At 40.2% G+C, this 22,052-nt stretch overlaps 1 protein-coding gene across 1 annotated transcript; it reads right to left on the bottom strand.

Annotated features, from left to right (window-relative positions):
• Positions 1-223: 223 nt before the first annotated feature.
• Positions 224-20,687, bottom strand: agpat2 (1-acylglycerol-3-phosphate O-acyltransferase 2 (lysophosphatidic acid acyltransferase, beta)). Its single transcript, XM_023265156.3, has 6 exons — positions 20,282-20,687; positions 12,770-12,903; positions 6,530-6,705; positions 6,248-6,343; positions 3,495-3,567; positions 224-3,352 (listed from the first exon to the last, which is right to left on the bottom strand). Exons 1-6 carry the CDS (start codon positions 20,458-20,460, stop codon positions 3,195-3,197), a joined length of 816 nt encoding a protein of 271 aa, XP_023120924.1. The 5' UTR covers positions 20,461-20,687; the 3' UTR covers positions 224-3,194.
• Positions 20,688-22,052: the final 1,365 nt, after the last annotated feature.

The raw sequence follows: 22,052 nt of genomic DNA, 5'->3' as shown, positions 1-22,052 counted from the left end.
ACAAAGCAATGGCAGGTTGCTCTCTCATTTTAAAACTTTCGGGACTCAAAAAAAGACACAATGTTCATCTCCAAACAGCCGATCATAGAAAATGTAGTGGAGTAGAAAGGACGACGTTTATGTTGAATTGCTAACATAAAGTCAAAGAAAATGGAAATAATCAGCTGAAGTCAGTAACTCCAAATTAAACTTGAGTAAAAGTACTTTCCACCACTATTTAAAAAAAAAAAAAAAAAATCGCACAGGAAGGTAAAAATAGGCATTTAAGTGCACAACTTAAGAAAAAAAAAAGAATAATTTTTTATTTATTGTTTTGCAAGGCATTCACATTTACCCAGAATAGGTGAAATCAAGAAGACTACATCATCAATATTAACCAGATACTATAATGGGCGTCTATACCATGTGTGTTTATTTACACACATATACAGTAGGACCACACACACTCACACACACCCACTCATTCTTTCTCTCTCTCTCTCTCTCTCTCTCTCACACACACAAGGCTCTGCAGGATGTCAGCTCTGTTTCTCATATCCACCTAAATTACACTTTAATAGCTTTGGTGAAAATCAGAGAAAACTCTGTTGTATTTTTTCCCCACCCAAACTCAGCATGAAAAGTGCTTTTAATAAGGTTGAGAATACTTTGAATCTTTTCCAATATCTTACGTATTAGTTCGTAAACAACTGCCAAAAAGAAACAAAAATCTAAATCGGCAGGGTTGCTGCAGAGCCTGTTAGCCACCAGTTGAAGCTTGTGACGTAAAGCTTACAAATCACACATTTGTATTACAAAATAACTGAGAAATGAACAGCATAAATGGATAAAACACTCTGTTAAAAAAAAATTTATAGGGTACAGTTTATATTTTGGAAGATATCAATTTGGTAGAGTGCTTTTTAACATTCGGACCACTTGCTGCAAAGGTAAAATCTGCTCTTACAAACAAGAAGAAGTCAATAAATATATTTAAAGAAGGGGGGGGGGAAGAATTGGTTGAGTTGTTATTAGTTAGTTGGGGAATATATTCCACACTGGCCTTAACGGAAGTGAAATCCTGACATGAATACATGTACTTACAGCAGTTATCACTAAAACTACTGTTGCACTCAGCTATGAATAGCAGTGTACAAGCTTAGTACCAAAGTATACACAGATCCATTCACAAGAAATCCTCAGGAGCTCTGTGTGCACAGCAAGTCAGTCTAAATTTAACATCTAATGCTCAAATAAATACATTTCCTGGATTTGTATGCAATGAAAGAAAAAAAAACACACAATAACAAGTTTCAGTTAAGAGCAAACAAATATCCTGAATGCTGCAATACATTCTCAGATGGTGTTTGATGGGTAAAACAAGTGAGTCTGCAGACAGTGTAAAGGCAGTGGAATCAATGTGAAAATTAAGACCTGGATGTAACTAAAATAAAAACAGTTCTACGAGGTTAGAAGTTATTGTCAGTACGCACTACACAACATAAATCAATTATAAGCAAACTTGTCGAACAATTCAAAAGTGCAACGACAACAACCAATCAAACTTAAGGCCAAAAACTTCTTAAATAACGTAATATTCTCCTACGAGGTTAACTAATAAATGAATCACAGCTAGAACATTTTTCACTTTCATATTATTTAAAAAAAAAAAAAAAAAAAAATCAGGGACAACCCTTCACATAGCCAATAAACACTAAGATATAACCTCTTTAAATCTGTCAGGTTTGTTAGTAATTACTAACTCTTCCAGTTAATCAAAACATATAAAACCAGATCAAATAAAAAAAAAAAACGCTTAAGATCTCAATCATTTCAGAATTCTACACAAGTTTTACCCTCTTCTTTACAGCAAGAACAACCTTTTATCATTGGTAAAGGCGAGATAACATCATTAGTAAAGAAGAATAAATCAGTGAATGACTGATTAAGCAGGTCATGGTGAGAAAATAACGGGCTAACGTTGGAAACTTTCCAAAAAATCTTTGTCATGGCACAGCAGGTAGCTTGCACTTTGGAACATTATGCTTTGACATTGCACTTTATGAAGTCACCTTTTTTGACACATCTTAAATAGGTTCACTTATGGGTTCTTTCTGAGGAGCAAAATCATGTGATTACTTTAAAAAACAAAACAAAACATCAAAATATGATCTCTGATGTGAAAATAAATAGCGAAAAAATCTAGAACACAGCCAGAGGACACTTGCTGCTCAGTGCTGCACGCCGATTATTTCGATTCTTTTGGAGAGACAAACTGAAAGGACGCACAATGATACACCAACAATACACAACACTGAAAATGGATCAGTTCACTTAAGAAGTCCATTAAGTCAGTACAGATGGGTGCTATTGTCATATACAGTATCTTGTAACCTTGTAATCCTTGCTTTCTGACATCATGAAGTATGCCATGGAGATATTGGTCATTGAGTTTAAGAGCCAATACGCATACAGAGTTGAATTCATAGCGACATAACTAAAGAAGTCCGTGGTCGACCACCATCGACCTCCACACACCCCACCACTTGTGGAGACCCCGCTCTGCTTTGTCTTTAGGCAAGAGACAGGAATGCAGAAAGGGGAGAACAAACTGAAAGCAAACGAAGGAAGGACATGGGCTACTCTGAATACGTGTGTGAGCACTGGAAGATAACCAAAACAAAGGCCTCATGAGAGGAACACATGAATTTCTACTGACATTTATGAACAGCAAAGAGAGAAAGCCAAACTTTATCTGCTAAACAAAAGGCAGGAGGCGACAAAAGGGGAGGAAAAGGCCAAAGAAACTTCAAAAGGGTGATAAAATAAGATAGTAACAAAGCCAGGCTTTCTGTAGCCAGAGTACAAAGCAAGGATGAAGGTGGACAGAGCCATCCAAAAGGCATGCATGAACAACACACATCCATACTGTTCGGCTTGCCGTCCGTCACTCCACTCACGGCGTGCAGAGCAGCGCTGCTGCCGGTGCTGCTGCATACACAGTGAGGGTCGGGACTGACTGTGCTGTATGGTCAGGCCAGGCCAGAGGCAACTGGACCAGGCGTCAACTAGACAAGAAGAGATTTCATGACAAGAGACCTGTGTCATGTTGTTTCCTGGCCAGGTAATGGGACAACCTGGGGAGAGAGGGGAGGTCTTGGGTAGGAATAGGTCTCAGATGGGGGCAGAAAAAGAGGCGGGAGTATGGTAAATGTTCAGTGCCTTATGGGCCCGTTGCTATGGGTTACGGAGTCAGAGATTTCCACGAAGGCAGAGCGCATCACGTTGAAGGATTTGTCAGACAGGGTTGACACGTCGTCTGACGTCATTCCCTTTGTCTCAATCTTTGGAAGGATCTTCAATCTGATGGTCCCTGCAGAGGCACAAAACTTTACTGTTAGAAGACTCACTGAACGTCAAGTTGGTCTTTGCATGCAGATGTGGATTAGACCTACAGAATGAAAAAGCACACAACTAAAATATGTGAAATCTAGAGTGTAATCAAGGTGAGTTACCCGAGTTGAACTGCTTTTCTTTCCGTAGGTAGAAGTTGCTGTAGGAGGAGAAAACGATGGGGATGATGGGTACCTGAAAGAGTGAACAGCGAAAAGAGAGAACAGGGTTGAAGTTTTAACACACCAGGGAAATATACAGAACAAAAGGATATAGGCAGCGAATGATATTTTATTAATATCTATTCATTATTTTAACTTAAAAGGAAAAGTATTTGTTGTTCCAACATGCAGCATCTCTACAACATAATGAACATCAAGAAACAACCCAGTATGCACTATATTGGAAATGGAAATTTCCAATATAGTCCCTATCTGGACATCCATCCAGAGCATCCTATTGATGTCTGGTGGGTAATATATCTCTGGAGAGTATGCAAGGCATGGGTGGAATGAGCCATTGCCAGCTGCTACTATAAAAGGACAGTGGATATTCTGGAGACAAGAATGCACGTGCATCGTCTTGTTGAAACATCAAGTGATGGTGGCAAATGAACAGAATAACCAGGGGTGTGAGGATTCATCTCCATATCCCTGGGCATTGATGTGCACATGTTTTGTGACATAAACCCTGCCCAAACTGTCAGTTCTCTGTCTCAGTGGGACCTTCTCTGTATGTTGTTGACATCTGCGCAGCTTTCCCCCGTATGACGCCAAACGCGACTTCTGCCATCTATTCTATATAGTTGGAAATGAGATCCATCAGTGAAAAGCAGTCTAACTAGCATAAATGGTTGTCCACTGGAGCTGATTATGAGGCTGTTTTGACATTAGATTAAAGCCTTTCTGTGGGTCCCGGGATCGCAAACCAGGTTCCCTCAGGTTCTTCGCAGGTCGAGCAGATATTTTCTGGCTCTGCACAACAACAACTTTGTCAGCAGTCTCTGGAGCTGATCACAAACAATTTCACAGATGGACGAGCTGGAGGTGACGATCCTGGGCTCAGGCGGTGACACATGGCCTGTGCTCATGTGTCAGATTGTCCATCTACCATGCTGTCTGAAACCATTTCTTAGACGACAAATGGAGTTGCGGAGTGACTACAACCCTAACTGACATTCAGCATCCAGCAGCCTGTTCTCGTCTTTTACTTGTCATCTGCGGCTTTGTGTCATTTGCATGAAGCTGCATTTTAAGGTGGACTTTGGTATTCACTGGTCGAAGGAGTTTCTGTTTACTGGTCACACTATCTGACTGTTGCACCTGACTAGAGTGTTGATGAAGTCAATGGTTCACTTACACTTTTTGTCCACAACTGCAGAAATAATATTTTTAATTTTTCTTCAAGTCAAAAAGTAGACCATTTTTAGATTGTTGTTTAGTGTATCATCACTGACACTTAAACTTGACTCCTAACCGTTTTATTAGCAGGCAGAAACCCGGACATAAATGCTTGACTAAACCAACTTCAGAGTCTCTGCCACACACACAAACTCAGCATGACACTAGCAATCTCCATCTCCTCCACCACTGCTAATAGGGGCCGAGTTGCTCTCTCGAGGCCCCGAGTGGCCCTTCAACAGGACTGGCTGAGCCAAACGTGTCTCCCCCTGGGGGCTGTCCTGCTTCTGCTCAATCTGGCTGGCTGGGTACAAATGGAAAGGCTGCACTACAACGCAGCAGAAGCAACCTCAGAGAGATAGAAATAGTCTCTGTTCACACAGAAATAGTCTCAAGTGTAAAGAAGAGCCAAGAGGGAAAACTCAAACACAGATTGGAATCGCCAGACTTAAATTGAAGTTATTCTGCCACCTCAGGCAGACGTACAAATACCAAAACTGAGGACTTCTGTTGGCATCCAAACACTATTTGTGGAACTTATTAACAAGCTCTGAACTGTAAAGCCCCTATAGAAAATATTAATGTGTTTTCTGATGAGGAGCAGCAGGGTTTTATTTTTGTAGCCTCTTGGCCTCGGTGCATATCTGAACAAAACTGATATTAATCTTTTGCTGCAAGTTACAAAATAGGGGCACGCACACACACACGCGCGCACACACACACACACACACACACACACACACACACACCAGCGTTTTCTGGGGTGAACTAAGCTGCGGTTTCTGGCCAAATCCCATACGACAATGTTTTTTTAATTCATTCCACCTGTCTGACCCTGAGTGTGTGCTATGAAACATCAACTCCAGGAGAGAGACCTCCCACCTGCATGCATGCAGAGATAAAGCTCATGATTGTACAAAGCTGAGCTCTGAGATACTCTGCAGTCACTTTGCATCAAAATCTGCATCTACCCTCCCTCTAATAAGCTGCTGTGATAAATAGAATGGATACCAAAGTCACAGGAGCTTAAAATAAGAATGTCTAAACGAAAGTGCACAAAAAGGTGCAAAGTGATGATTTTCAAAGCATTTATTTAGATAAGCCTGTCTGAATCAGTGTTCTTTGTGAATGCTATCATTTGTATAGTGAACATAGTTTAATCACGATTTAGTCTTGCACCACATAAGGCTGCTAGCTCCCCCATGTGTCTAGAAGCAGCACAATACTGAGACCCTCACTCTTTCAGGAGACAAAAGTTGGCAGGAGTTTCCTGGCACACAGCCAGTATTATCACAGCCCCTCTTGGTCAGGGTCAAATGAATGAACAGGCTGAATGTGTGCATTACAGTAATGCTGACTTAATTCTCATGTATGGAAAGGATACAGGCTAGGACAGCTTACCCTCTATCCTAGTGAGCATACAGAACCACAAAAAAGAAGGTGAAATTTAAGGACATTACAGAAAAAATACTCACTTGTGCCTGCACTGCCAGGTGGAAAGCACCTTTTTTGAAAGGCAGCAGGTCGCCTCTCTGGTTACGCGTTCCCTCTGGAAACACCCACAGACGAATCTATGAAGGTCAAAGGACAACAGGTCAGAGGAGGAAAGTAAATCATCTCACATCCACCCCAAAAGTCAAACACAGAACCTTGACATAAACACATGCAGTACTAAAAAACACGAAGTCACAATTTAACTGAGCTTCTTCCATCACTATTGATGAAGATGTATCTAGTGCTAATAACAAAAACATTACCTGGTCATCCAACATGGTTTTGGCAGCGTCGGCCATGACGCTCTTTGCATCGCTGGTCTTCTTGCGGTTGATGAAGACGATGCCGCCCAGCCAGCAGACGAGGCCCACTGTGCCAGCGTAAACCAGCTCCTTCTTGGCAATCATGGTGCAGCGGTCTGGTAGGATCTCCATCAGGCCTGAGAAACAGAGAATTTCAAAGCATATAAGACAGTCAGAAGAGTAGTTATCACACAGTAACAAAAATAACAACAATAGTATTAATAAACTTTGTTTAAAAAATGGAATTATATAGTGCTTCACATACACAAAACATTAAAAAGCAACAATAAAAACACAAAATGAAGACAATAAACAATTGTTAAAGATATATACATATTTTTATATACATAAAATATTACACAAATGTCTGACTGTACAGATACATAATGCAAAATTTCATGAATTACACCAAACTACAAGCAAACATTTGCTCTGTGCCATTAAAAAAGGACTGTAAATACAGATTCAAAGATACCAAGAAACATGCCAACTTCAAGAGCAACTAAAAAGCTTTCTAAACAGATTAGCATAGTATACAGGATTTACTTGACGCTGCATTTACCTCAAACGAAAGTACATCTTCTATCCAGGTGGTGAAATGTAAATAAATATGTTAAAGTTATTATTTTAAAATAGTATTAAGTATTACAGACTGGGAGAGCACCACGGCCACAGAAGAGATAAAAATGAAGGCCAAAAACTGACAAACACTTTTTGTTTTCTGAAAAGAGAAAAAGGGTAAATGTACACTGCCGTCTTCACCACCTAATGTTTCACCTGCAGGATGTCACCACTGTATAATTTTCAAACTGCCAGTACTATTTAAAGCTGCATTAATGTAAACCCATGATATTCAATATGGATCAAAAAAGTATTTTTGCAGTCTGAAGAACACATTCCAAGTATAATGCATGACAATGGATTTACAAATAGACCCTAAAAATGTGGCTTCTCCAAGGGGAGAGGGTGTGTTAAAGATGTCTAATAGTTAGTCATTAGCTTAGCATTTAGGGTGTATACCACTTGGATCCTTTCTGCATGCCCTGTCCCTGCTCATTTAATCACATTTTCTGTAATTATCCAATAAAAGGTGAAAAATGCCAAACACATTCTTTAAAGGTCCCATTCTGTGTCTCTTTTCAGCAAAGAAATGCAAGTCTAACGTGTTCCCACAGTGTGTCTTTCACTTTTTCAGCTCAAAATAACGCAAAGATGGTTCATTGTATCTTGACTGTGTAACACCTGGTTTTTAGCATATATCTTTACGGGCTGTTTTACTCTGAAAACCAATGAGCTGCTCCTGTCCCCGATCCCGTCAGGAAGAAAACACTCTCTGCATCTGTGATTAACAGCACAGAGAAAAACAGCAGGCCGCACAACTGCTGACACGAGGAGACCAGGATGCCCTTTGGCATAGAAATATTGCCACATTCACTGCACAGCTGTTGTTTCTAAACTCATGTGTTTGGTAAGTTTGTCAGATAACGTTGCGGATATGACTATAGGTTAGTTGGTGTGAGGTTACACCTGGGTGACATTTTTATTGCTTTGTAAAGCTAGGAGCGGAGGTAGACGTCTTCATATCTTAATAGTTCTTACCTGATGCCTTCAAGTTTATAACAACCACAAAACACAATAAAAATGTATTTAAATAATATAGGAACTTTATAGAAGTCTCTAATATGTACAATAGCAGCACCAGTGACTATATGTGACATTTAAGGATAGCAGTCTGGGGTGTGCTTTGGCCTTTCCATCTTATCTCTGGCTGGATTTCATCATGTATAAAGTCTGCTGATGCAATAGATGTGATGTTTGAACAGAAATGTTTCTTTATTGGTGGGGGTTATCTATGTGACCGGCTCGTACATTAAGAAATTCGACATGTTTTATTAACCTCTGTTCTGGCTCCTGGTGCAAAGTCAGTTAAATAAATTATGGGAAACAGCAGAGCAAGTCGATGTGTCTGTACCAGAATGAGAAAAAACAGAGCAGACAACCAAAATGACATCAGTAGGAGTGATTGAAATGCAGGCCTCTCTGTGGAGGTGAGATGAGGACTTTAGCTTCTATGACATCAGCTTCAGAGGAGAAGCTATTAATGACAGGGTGTAGCAGTTGGCATGGTAACTTGGACGCCAAATAAGCCTCATGCTGAGTTTTCTCAACGCTAATTAGATGCCTATCTCTCCCTGCTGTCAGTACCCTGGCCTCCAGCCGGCCCTCATCACTCAGCAGCACTGAAAAACACTCTCTCCCAGTCACTGATGGAGAGAAAACATACCTCTGCTAAATTAGTGTCCTCAACACTGAATTAGGACCAAGAGGAATGAGAGAATGTTAACAGGCAATCGAAATGGCAGCATAAACAGGAGCGGAAACAACAATCAAAACCTTTCTACAACAGCTTTTTATCTCGGATTGGGTCTTGTGTGAACTTTTGCATGGTATTATTAGCGATCCGTGTGCCAAATCAAGGCTGCTAAATATAATGTTGAAGTAATTTCTGTGGTTGCATGCTGCCAATCATTCATTCTGTCCAGCAATCTGTGTGTCCGCACAAAGCAGGAATGCAGTAATCTTACATTTGGCCCACTTCTAGTATGATTACTGCCAAACAGGCACTGGGAACAGGAAAGTTTGTTGTAGAAAAAGCAGGAGATTAAAGAGTGCATGTGACACACCTTATGTTAAAGATCCCATGTGGTGAAAATCTAATTTTATTGTGTTTTTTGTGTCTTAAAACTTTGGAGGTGTAAAATGAAAGCTGTGACAAAGCAAAGACTTACTACTGCCATTCCTATAGCCCCACAGGACTAGATAGCCTTTCAGCTTTATAACAGGTGAGCCATTCAGAAAGAGTGACTATCTCGCAGTCCACCATGTTTATTTACTTTCAGGAGCTGCTTCTGCAAACTCTAAAATGTCTCAGTCACAAGTAAACCACACTAAATGCTCTGTGAGTCATCTACCAGCATCTGAGGAACTGAAGACCCAGTGGATTTCTTTTATTATTGATGGCAACGTCACCATATAACACAAAGTCCTTAGTGTTAGCACATTGTGCAGCTAACATTACCATTAGCTATGATTTTAGGCTCACATTTAAGAGCTCTGCTGAAATTGCAAAGGAGCAATCAGAAATAGTGGAAACTGTAAGACAGCGCTAAGACCAATAAACAAAGTCTGAGGAGTGCTGTGAATCCAGTGACATTTCCATGTAAAATGTCTGCTAAAGAGAAAATGTTAAAAGCGACACAAAGTCCTGGTCTTACACACTCGTTAATGACTGTCAGCTGCCGTGCAGCCTACTGTTTTGCCCTGATCTCAATCACAGACACAGAAAGAGTCTTCTTCCTGAGGCATTCGTTTGAAACAGGGCTAAAACTCTGTGGTTATACAGTCATAAGCCATCTTTGCATTCTTTTGAGCTAAAAAAAAAAAAAAAAAAAAGGAAAAATACATTGGGAAAAAAGTGTTTTCATTCTTCGAAAAATCAACACAATATGGTGCCTTCAAGTCCTGGACGGTGGTACCAGTTATGTCTTCAGCAGTACTGAGTGTCCATTTTAGCTTGCTTTTATATTGTTCAGTGGCTGATTCAAACCAGACTGTGACTGATGACCAGTGTACACAGGATACGGCCACATCGTATTCTGGTGCCGTCATAGCTGCCGTGCACAATCCTACACTCTCCAATCACAAACACTGTCTTCTCATACCACAAAATCCACAGTATAGTTACCAATTACATATTTTCTGTTTTTGTTGTCACACATAGGAGGAGGCATGACATTTGATCATGGCACATAAGCACCATGTTGAGCAATCTGCTGAGATGGACATTAAATCCTTATGTTATGATCGTGATGTTGTTGCGGTTAAAGACACAAGCTGTGTTGTGAGATCAGCTATATTAACAATTAAAATGAGTGATGACAGCGCATAAATCAACAAAAAGTTGCATCTCATACTGAAATTCACATACTTATTCTTGTAGAAGACTTAAAATATCAGAAAAACAGTACTAAACTAAATTATAAAAGAGGCTGCTGAAGATCAAACGTTCCACTTCTGAAACTAGACAGGAATGAGAACAGAGGTGGTTTGCAACTGGGATGCAATGCAGCCAAATGCTGTGTACATTCAGTGTAATGTGCAGACAACAGACTTCAAACCTGAAGTTTAGTTTGGGAGCTTTGACTTTATCCTGAAAAAGTAAATGTCAAGAAAAATCAGCGTCTCATGTAAAGGGATTTTTCTTAATTAGCCGACTCCGTGAGAACATAGTTGGAGCGAGTCAGGGGTGCAGGCCTCATCAACCCCACAGTAAAACACACTCGGGTCAACAGCCAGTTGTTTGTTGTTCATAATGTGAGGGGATGGTTTCTCATGTCACTGTGTCAGTGAGCTCATCCAGGCCAGCAGTCAGTGCATGCAAAGCAGGCCAGCAGTTACAGCTTTGCCTCTGACCGTGGTTATTTGTCCAGCAGTGGTCCAGTGCATTCCCTCTTCTGGTCCAGCACTCCTTATTTAAATCATGCCGGAGGCTCTCTCCATTAAACCCTCCAGGATCATGACAAGGGAGTGCAGCGCTGCTCTGTATCGACTACCTGGTCAGTCATATGTTGTTACACCTCCCACAGACAGACCCGAGATGGGATTTCACTATATTTTGAGCAGAATGGAAAATCAGCTGACCTTTGAACCGCATTCATCTAAAAGCCAAATCTGCCTGCGCTTGTTTTCCCTTGGAACTCTAATATGCATACTGTCCTGGAAAATTTCACCTAGCAAGGTTTACATGAAGCACAAAACAACGGAGACTGAATAATCCCTATCAGTCCCATGGAGCAGTCGCAGCTTTTCCACTTTATTGGTCAGGGAGCGGAGATTCACCACAGATATACTCGGGTGCAGATTCAGATCTTCCCACTGTGGGAGCTTAACGGTACAATTCTTCCATCTGTGACTCCTGCATCGACTGCAGAGGACTGCTGCTGCTCCTCCAACAAAAATGTCCAAAAGTGAATGTGCCATCTCCTCAGGGAGAAGTGAACTGAATGTGCAACAATTCTTCCCCGCTAAATCCAATCTTATTTGAGGATAAAAGACGACAACAATGAGGCAAAGCTGCCAGAACGATCCTGCACTGTTCTTCATCACAGACAGAATCTTTCAGTCTGTGCTGAAAAATAGATGAGACACTACACACTGCCCTTTCAAACCTCTCAACATTGTTTCAGGCTCACATGTAACCTGAAATGACACTGAAATTTAATTATCAATACAGAAAAATATCTAACACAAGGTTCAATTGTAAGAGTCATTTACACATATGATTTTTTCCGCGTCAGGGGTGATTTAAGGTCTTCACATACACGCTTCTTCCTTCTACACAGATGCATTGCCAACCTGCCAAGTTGCAGTTTGTATCTGTATCTGTTCAGAGATGACTTTTGACCTCCTGGATATTAAATTTCATCATACAGAGACAGCAAATGCCACCAAGTTGAGAAATGCAGGTATCAAAAAAAAACAAAAAACAGATGCTTTTTGGATTCAAAAACATATCAGCAAAGGAGAGGTATTTTTTGGTTATGACTCAGTGATCACAAAGCTAAATACAAGTCTGTGTTTTTATAAAATGATATCACATCATTATTTTATCTTATCAGACATGTATGATGAAATTTAATCATAATTTGCATGTGAATTCTTAACTTATGGCTATAAAAAGGCTTTGTGAAGAGACAGTCACCTTTGACCAGTCAGTTTATTCTTAAGTCCAAATTCTGGCAAAGTTCCCTTCGGGCATTCGAGCTGAGACAGATGGACATACGGACAGACAACCTGAAAATCTAATGGTGTGGAAGCAGAAAAAAAGAATCCAGCAAAATAAGAGGAGGGGGAGGAAAAAAAAGGTGAATTGTGTGCCAAAGTTGCTCTTTTGTGAGTGTAATCAAATGAGTCTGATAGCCAAATGTTTGGCTCTATATGCCCTGAGCAGTGCATCCAGCGATTTACAGCCAGCCAACATCTTCATTACATGTCATTCCCCTGTGCTCCTTCTCCACATCTCCTTCCATGCATCTCTGCTGTCACTTATAAATGCTGGAAAAATGTCCAAAAATATCATCTTGAATACACTCTTATCCATGTTAAGATAATTAACCATCAGAAAAGTACTACAATACTCACCCAAAACATCTAGGGAGCTCTGGTGGTTGGAGATGATCACGTAGGGACCCTGTGTCTGCAGATGCTCCCAGCCGCTCACTTCAAATCGAAGACCCAGGAAGTACTTGACATGACGAACCAGGAAGCGGATGATCCTGCGGGGAAACAGGGTAATTACAGAGCTGAGTAAGTATAGGTTACCGTTCACATGTGAGGGCAGCAGGCTACATATTATTAACCAAAACCCTACTCCAAAAGGCTGGAGGGAACAGTGGAATGTACAAAGCCTGTTAAGCAATAAGGTATTACGGTACATTGCAAGCTGCCAGCTCAGATATTTCTAATTCGAACTTAATGAGACAATATAATCTGGTAGATTAATCATGTTCAACACTCGTAGCAGCTTTGGTTGTTCCCTGCAAGGCTAAATAATTGCCTGTAGTAAACATAACGCTCTAATAAGCTTTGAGAAACAATGTCCTACCATCTGTCTCTCTGCCTCTGACACTGAAGTTATCACACGTATTTTATAGCACTGGTATGTCACACAGTCAGATATTATTCAGATAACATCGGTGATATTATCTACCTGAACATGTACCCCTAAATATGGATTGGCACTAGCATTGAAATGGTAAATTCAAGATTTTGTTCTTGTTTTTGACATTTAGTTTTAGCAATTTCACTTCCTAACTACCAAATTAATCCCCCTTGCTGCTTTGACAGATGTTCAGCTGCTATGGTCATTAAAACTTTGAAAACAAGCTGAAAAATGTACAGCTTCTACCATATCACCAGTTCACAATGTTGTCATGCCAAACAGCTGCCTACTTTTACACCCCATAGACTGGACATTAGCAAACATTAGGAGTTGTAATGTAAGGCACAAGGAAAAGTTCAATATTTGCTCTCCTTTCAGCTCTGCTTTGCTCTCAGAAAAGAATATCTGAGTCTTTTACTACCAGATGTTCAACTCTTCACCAGCTAGTCACTAACTCTGTGCCTATTGGAGCTAGACAGAAGGTGAATTGTGTATTTATCAGAGCTTGTTTGTTGACAACAGCTGTCTGCTGCTTGTGGATAAAGAGCTGACAAAAACAGCTGTCTTCTGACCTAGTAGTAAATATGTGGAGAACATAGAGTTGCCAGTTCTCTGTGACCTTTCTGCATTCGAGCTTAAAACTCCTAAATCTGATAAACATCAAAACACATTATATTTTTTACACACACAGATGTTTCCACTTTATCAGATCAGTTTATCTTTTGGGACTTATAAAGTTCAACCTTTGTAGAGTCAAAGAAGATAACAGCTGTGAGGTGACCTCTGGCCTGACTTGGAGAGCTTCAGTGGGTTTCTAAACAGCCAGGTCCAAGTATGACTGATGTCACAGCATAATGATAGGAGATTTCTCTCAGTCTGTTTTATCAAGGTTCAAGATTAAGCGTTATCACATGTAAACACATATACTGATTTTCTTGATATTTTCTCTTTGGCCCCTATAACACTTCCAAACACACAGAGAAAAGGCTTGGGTGGTTCGTATATTATCACACCTTAATAACTCTTCCATTATATCATGGTGCAGGGCGTATGCAAGCACTTGCAAACAAATATAAAAATACCGAATGAGTTAAGTCCCTGTTACACATGCATCATACTGTGTTAGCCCATAGTACTGTCCTGTCTAATATCAAATTACTCTAACAAGTTTCCCCAGACTCAATGCTTTTGATTTATTACTTCCTTGTGTATAACATTAAAAACAGCATAAAAGTGACAGATTTTGAAAATGAATCCCTTCTACCTCCAAATAATTCTTCAGTTGGCTAAGCTCCCTGTTGTAGTAAATATATTTTATCTTCAGTTTTCCATTTAGATCAATAAAAGCACAATTTCTTGCTGTGAACAAAGAGGCTACACAATGCAAATGCATAAAAGGCAAACACTGTTAGGGGTAAGAATATATTATGTTTATGTGCGAGTTTGGTCTTAATCCTTAAGCTGCAAGCTTAAGGTCCAGTAGTCATAAATATCCAAGTTTTTTTGCCAAGAAGAAAAGCATATTTACGTAGCTCAGCTTTAGTTGGGAGAGCTGTAGAGTGACTGTGTTCCAAATTGTACTGAAATTCTGTTCAGAAGTGTAGATGTGCACTTCAAGCACACATACAGAAGGACTTCTGGACCACCTTGAACAATAACAGTTTGATATGTTACCTTCACCAAAACTTTCTTGTAGCAAAAAGTGCACTCAGCTTTGTCCGTGTCGGCTGTGTCATCAGATCTGAACCCAGCTAAGTATAGATTTTACAAATGTGACTTCCTCTAAGGTGCATTCTGCCAGAGTAGGGATGTTCAAATGGAGATGTGTCTAAGATCAGGAAGCTCAACTTAATTAAATTAAATAAGGATTCATAAATAAATGGCTTTCAAAATGTTTACTAAAGATGCATATAACCTCTGAGTAAGTCTATGAGTAATCAAATGAATGCTTAACAAGACCTCTCATAGTAAAAAGCATCCACTGAGATTATAATGTCTTCTGAAGAGTGCCACAGCACATTAGCAGCTCCGTTGTCATACAGACATAAAGCATGACAAAATATTGCATGCAAAACTAGACCACAAATTTGGAAAACAAACGAGCTGTTTTTCCTGCACAACACTCTAAAATTGGCTTCTGTTACACACCACTAACTTGAATGACCTTCCCTGCCAGGGAAAACAGCAGAGGCACTCCCCATCCTCCCTCTCAGCCAGAGAATCATCACTTCAATACCCAATGTGCCTCGCTCATCACTAAATCAACCCTCTGCAACTTCTTCCTCTTTTTGTTGTCCTTATTTGCCCTTGATTTAAAAATGCCTTCAACCAGTCTCCTTGTAATTTAGGAGAGTTTTTTGTCTCCCATTTCTTTTTTAGGAAACGCTGTAATGTTTGTTATCTACGACTAAAATCTTTTGAAGTCATCCTAATCTGTAGTTAAATAAAAATTAAACCTACTATATGAAAACAGTGAATATTTTCAGTTTGAAACGTACAGTACATGCAACTACACCACCGAAAAAAATGTTGTTTTATTGTGTACAACAGTGAATTTATACAAAAATCAAACATTTCCAGCCATCATTTCCAATATCCTGTTCTTAAGGAAAGAAAACGAAATAAGAAAAGCTCTCTCCGTGGTAATTCATGGTGGTAATACTCACAATAATCTCTGATCTGAAAACAGCAAGGCCACTTAGTACATTTTTGATAGTCTTTATTTCACCCTGATGCCAGGGCTGATAATCTTCTTACCCTCTCATAGAGGCTGAAATGACAAAAGAGAGCCTTAATTAGATATAAAAACTCTTTGGGAAGGTCATCTAGAGTGTTGGTAGCTACGAGCAGAGGTCTGCAGTTTTATCCGACTTTCACTGTTTTCCCCCACCAGTCAGATTCAGTCACAAACGAACAAATCCCACATGGATTTTGCTGACTTTGATACTGTAAACTTGTTTTGAGGTTGCCAAATTAATGGTTCATGAAAGAGCACCTCTGGGGATTTAAGAATGCCCGGATTGACCTTTACTGACTCAATAAGCACACAACAATGGTATTATGGAAAATTACCAAGCATCGTTAAAATATATCATGAGACCTGATTGGTCGTGGTTGTGAAAACCTGAGTGTGCTTGCTTTTGTACGGCAACAAAAGCACAGATGTAACCATAGATGCTGTAGGTACAGTCGATAAGGGACAGTAACAACAACACATGGATGGCAAATTTAAGTGCAGGTGTAGCAACAGGTCTACTTTGATTTGTGTGAAGAAAAATACACTGAATCGCACATAGAGATATTTCAGTTAGAGTTAGATGACGAGGAGCAAGCTACAGACAACCTTAAGATGTGATGAAAAATGTGTCACAAAGCATTTCAAACTGAAGAAGAAAACAAGTCCAACTTATCTAAGCACCTTTAAGACAGGCATCTGCATCAGTATGCAGAATTCATGACCTGCAAATTTTAGTTGTTAACTTTACACTAAATAAATAATAACACTACTCTTCGTGAATTGCAACAGCTGCACTACTTATAGCAATGCGCAACACAAAGACTAACACTGTCTCATGTAAGTTAACGTAATGGTAGAAATACCACGAGCTGCACGTTTCTCATAATGCTAGCTGGCTACATCGGAAATTAAGTGGTACCGGTGCCAAATACCAAACTCTTTGTATTGTGACATCCTTAATCTTTCATTAACTTGTCAAAGCTCTACTACTACTACAAGCAAACAGACCTAAATAAGATGATATTAAAGTGTATAAGCACCAAGATTGCCCATTACAATACAGCAGGTAGACGTTGAACCAGGGAGTAGGTTTATCTGAACAGATGTTTACAACAAAAATTTGGAGTTTGAAAAATCCCCCTCCCTTCTCCCTTTAAATACATGGCTTTCAGTGTGGTCCATTGTGACTCTGCGGTAACGAGAGTCTATATATTAGCTGGTAAGCACAAAGAGGTGTTAATTGTCCCAAGTTGGTAGAAGAATCTTCTACTTTTTTTTGCAATAAAAATGACTTTGTGCACACCAGAGACAAAGTGTAAAAAAACTACTTCCAAGAAGTAGTATAGCAAACACTCAACCCTCCTCTAACTCTAATTAGCAATATATACATGTGACTGTGGCTCGGGTATTAGATGGCTCGTTCCCTGATTGCAGGTTTGGTGGCTCGATCCCTGCTCCTCCAGGCATCATGCTGTGAGTCTACATGTCAAAAAATGTAAAGCACTTTGCCTGTTAAGGTAGAAATGTGTGCTACATTTAAATTAATATTTAATGGCTACTTAACTCTTGCCAAATTATCGCTCATGCGCTACTTGCAAGATGTGACCGGTCATGATGAACTAGTAAAATATGAAAAATGCTTCCTTAGCTGGTAATCAAATCAAAGCCCATTATTGTTTCATAATCAAAGACACATGAAAGTTCTTAACTCATCACTTGTGTTCACTAGAATGCGACTCTATTCACGAAAGCAACCACTTTACACTGCCCTGGTAAGTTTGCACATTCAGTCCTGGTGAATTACAGAGAAATTACTTTAACCTTTACACTGGAATACAGTCTTTGGCTTATCTTTCAACACAGTACAGCGATAACACATAGTCTCGTGCAAAAGCCACTAGTTATGCAATGGCTCAGTCAGTGTTGCAGCAACTGTAAGACTGTTCAAGGGGAAAGAAATGACCCTGGTTTAATTCTTTTTATAACCATTCTGCCAAGCTTTTACTGCGCTACATTTCATTATCAGTGTCTAAATAGGGTTCTTTTTGAACCTACAGAGCATAATCAGCATTTAGGCAAGAGCATAAATCCTGTACAACCAGGCTAATCACAGATAAAAGGTGTGCCTGACCCGTTATCCCCCCAATAATATTAAACCGACAAATAAAGATACCAGTGCCAAGCTTATTCAGCTTATTCACAAGCTAAAGGTCAGAGGCTTGTACAGGGCAGGGACATGATCACAGGCCCAGAATGTTAGTGCTTCATTCAGAAAGGCTGGAACAAGGAAATGGCTAGTTTTAAGTATGTACACTGTAAAGGTCAGTCACCCCATGGTCTGAGTGACAACATTACGGCTTAATCAAACAGGCAGCAACACTGGTCTCCCACTGATGTTTGAGACCATTGCACAGCGTGGAACCTGAGCTTAAGCAATTGCGATTGAGAAAACTAAGCCTGCATCCTTTATCTGCTGTCATGAGATCCTACCTGATAATTAATGCCAGGACCTCTAGGAAGAAGTAGCCATTCACATATGTGACAGGTAAAACTGTGTGTCTGCACAAGCACTAACAATATATTAAAAACTTCTAAGTGTATTTCAGAAAATGCAAGCACAACATTAACAATAACTTCAGTTGTGTGGATGTTTTTGTCAGACTGAGCATGCACAAGCCTGTTCTGGCTCATCAGTTTACTTTGCTGCATCCAAGTTTTCCAAGTCAGCTGTGAAGCAAGTAGTCAACCCCAGAATTCAGGTCTTTGTGCTACAGCAAATGTCTGACAGACTCCTCTGTCTTGATGAATCCTCAAATTCTTTCCACTGGCTGGCTGGCTACTGTGTAAAATATGCATGCAAAACTCTATTCACTGCCTGTCCAAGGTCTGACCCCGATTCAGTCACTTTGTCACAGTCAACAGGTCCAGATAACCTTTGAGCTGACAGAATGGTACACTGGTGCAACATGACACCAGCACCACAGCTAACATGACTGTGAAACTGTTATTCCTAGAGCACTGAGGCAGGAAGGTCTGCTGTTGTAACTGACAGGGCTGCTGTCAGCAGATCGGGCCGAGCGAGGCTGCATTGAGGATGGGCCTCATAACTATTCAGTAACCCAACTCTAATCAGGGGGAACTTGCCATCTGGCATCTGTCTCTTCAAGGTAATTACTGGAATGCAGTCATCTGTGTGCAGCAATCCATCCTCACTGGCTGGATTTAACCACAACAACAAAAAGTGAACACCGGCACTGAAAGTGTACTACATTTCGACCCTAACAAGTATCAGTTGACCTGATCAGTCTGTTTGTCAAATGTAAAATAACACACATACTCCAGAGATAAGGTCGAGAGGTCACTTCTGAACATACATTATGTTACTGGCCATCAGTGTTGTAGCTGATTTTTGTAACAATTATTGTCTGAATATACATATAAATTGAGGTGGATAAAATATGAGATATTTGAATATTAAGGTTAAATCACCAACACTGATTGTAGCATCAAGAACTGATTCATTCACTCACATGCTCTCAACAAGAACTGAACATTACAGACTGAACCTAACAGTGCTGGACTGCGTATTTGTAGAGCACATGTGTATTTTAAACTGGTACACTGACAACTCATTCGACATAAAGTTAGCCACAGTTTTGTCAGAATTGGCAAACTGAGTTAGCTAATGCAAATTCTTCTCAAAAATAGCAGCTCTGGCACCAGAACCAGCAGAACAACGACACCTTTGTGGCATTTAGTAAACGCTGTCCTCACCTCATGTAACTTAGCTGGCAGGCATTTGACTAGAGGGAGTCTAACACAGATTTTTTCCAGAATGTACGATTTAAATAATTGTCTTTATGTAAGGATAGTTTTACTTTACACACGTTGGTAAAAGCTGAAGCACTAAACACGAGCGTAACGTTAGTGTTAGCATCCTGGCTTTTCGCTAACACGTTCCCACTGCCAGTGTGTCAAGGGAGCTAATATTAGCATATGTATGATTAAAAATGCATCATTTATTTGTCGTTTTTTTCTTTCAAATTGCACATAGAGGGGTAGATAAGAGTCTCTCTGGTATCACAGCGGTGTGGTGCTTTGTATAACTCCTCGCTACAGTAAATACAGCGGCAGCGTTGCTAGCAAGCCTAATCTGAATGTTTAATATCAACAACGGCTGCTGCTAGCCAGCTAACTAGCTAACGCTCGGCTAGCTGTCAGACGAGGCGACGTTTATTACGCACAACAAACTCACCTCATGTTTTCAATGTCCCTGCCTCCGCTTTTCAGTATGCACAGGGGGATAGCGATCAGGGCCAGCAACATCATCCAGGCGACGTAAAAGCACTTTTTGAAATAGAAAGCAAACGTGCTGCTGGTCCAAATCAGGAGCGGGACCAGCAGCAGCAGCGGTATCATCCAGAGCACATCCATAGCGATCCAGCAGACACTGGCAGCAAGAACACACGAGGAAGCCGCTAACACGCTAGTAAGCTACGGTGCGAGAGAGACCGGAGGACGCACCGCGACCCCGACTAACATTACGCAGTCAAAAGTACTCCTTCGGGGCAACGCGTGACTCTCCGGCTGCCCAAAATGAACATGAAGCGTTGCTCATCTGTTGCTAAATGGCATCATGAGGTGGAGTCAAGTCGTCATCGGTTGTGCTTCTTTTTTTTTTTTTTCTGTTTCCCTTTGCTCGGCCACTATGTCAGATGTCACCAGCTACACGTTTACAGATCAGCCACTAGATGATCATTTCACAGCTTGTGAGTATTGGATTACATGAGTGTTAGCTGTCAAATCAGTGTAGATTCCCTGCCATCCCGGTCTTGGTAATCCTAAGAGTTTCAGTAAACCAAAAACAGAAGTCCAGATGCATTTTATTGAAGCTTTTACAGCTGTCAAAACATTACTTTCAATTATTTTATTCACACATCTCCTGTAGGATTCTTTCATATAGAATTTTTGTTACTTAGCATCTCATTTTCTGCTCTAATAGGCCATTTTGGATTCACTCTCCCCACAGGGTTATCCTCAGAATGAGACCAGTTTGACAGCCGATTATAGCAACTACATGTATAATTGGATCAGTAGTGATAATCCAGTCCTTGGCTATAATCTGACACTGTCCACTAGCCCTGATCATGAAGTTTTAGCCATGACCAGGAGCTCTGCTTGACATGATTTATAAGATTAGCATCAATCAGCCATTAATCCTGTTTTAATATGTGCAGTGATCCTGATCATTGGCTTGCTATCAGTCTGCTCCTTCAGAAGCAGTAGCAAGACTGTCTCATTTTCAAAATGTACACAAAGACCAGTATTGAGGTCATGAGTGAGGTTACAGAAATCTGACGCAGTGGAAGGAGGAGAGGAAGAAACCTTAGAATCGACACATTCACATCATTAAAATTCCTGGAGAATCACATAAAGACTTTTTCTTTGGGAATACAGGGAGGTTACACACTCATATTTAAGAATGGGTGCAGCTTTTAACATTTTAAAAAGATGTCCTTAATTCAACTTTATGGGTATGATATTGGTCTAGAAAGACTTCAAGACTCTTTAACCTGAAGCATGCCCATATGTTTATCGTTTTTAAAAAAAAAAAAAAAATTCTATAAATTCTACAAGACATATGAGTGAAATGGGTGAATGCCATGGCTGAGTGTTTTTACCCTCAGCAGTGTACTAATGACTGTTTTAAACAGACTTCTGGGGTTTCATATGTAATAAACGTAGGGAAACAATCATGTCACCAGGCAGTGTGATGCTATCTGTATCACTTAATCTTCTTCAGAATCAGTTTTATAGTTTGAACATGTTTGGCCAAATTAAGCAGAGCTGTGGGTGAGCTGGTGTGCTCAAGCTGCAGTGAGCAGAGAGGCATAGGTGACTTCATTGAGCTATAGAAAGCAACGCTGTAGAGTTACATCTAAGCCATTTTAAGGCAGGAAGGAATTATTTTCATAGGAAAAAAATCTTCCACACATACTTTGATTCACTGAGATGAGCTTTTAGGG

This window comes from Amphiprion ocellaris, chromosome 17 (genome assembly GCF_022539595.1).
Source record: "Amphiprion ocellaris isolate individual 3 ecotype Okinawa chromosome 17, ASM2253959v1, whole genome shotgun sequence".
Lineage (NCBI taxonomy): Eukaryota > Metazoa > Chordata > Actinopteri > Pomacentridae > Amphiprion > Amphiprion ocellaris.
Note: the sequence above shows the minus strand (reverse complement) of the source record. Positions and strands in the feature narration are given on the sequence as shown.

What these genes read in the sequence shown, in the direction of transcription:
- agpat2 (XM_023265156.3), bottom strand. Translation starts at nt 20,460, where the DNA reads ATGGATGTGCTCTGGATGATACCGCTGCTGCTGCTGGTCCCGCTCCTG. An exon ending in AGGGACATTGAAAACATGAG is followed by an intron (nt 12,904 to 20,281) that starts GTGAGTTTGTTG and finishes GTTTCCCCGCAG; the next exon opens with GATCATCCGCTTCCTGGTTC. An exon ending in AGAAAAGCAGTTCAACTCGG is followed by an intron (nt 3,353 to 3,494) that starts GTAACTCACCTT and finishes GTGCCTCTGCAG; the next exon opens with GGACCATCAGATTGAAGATC.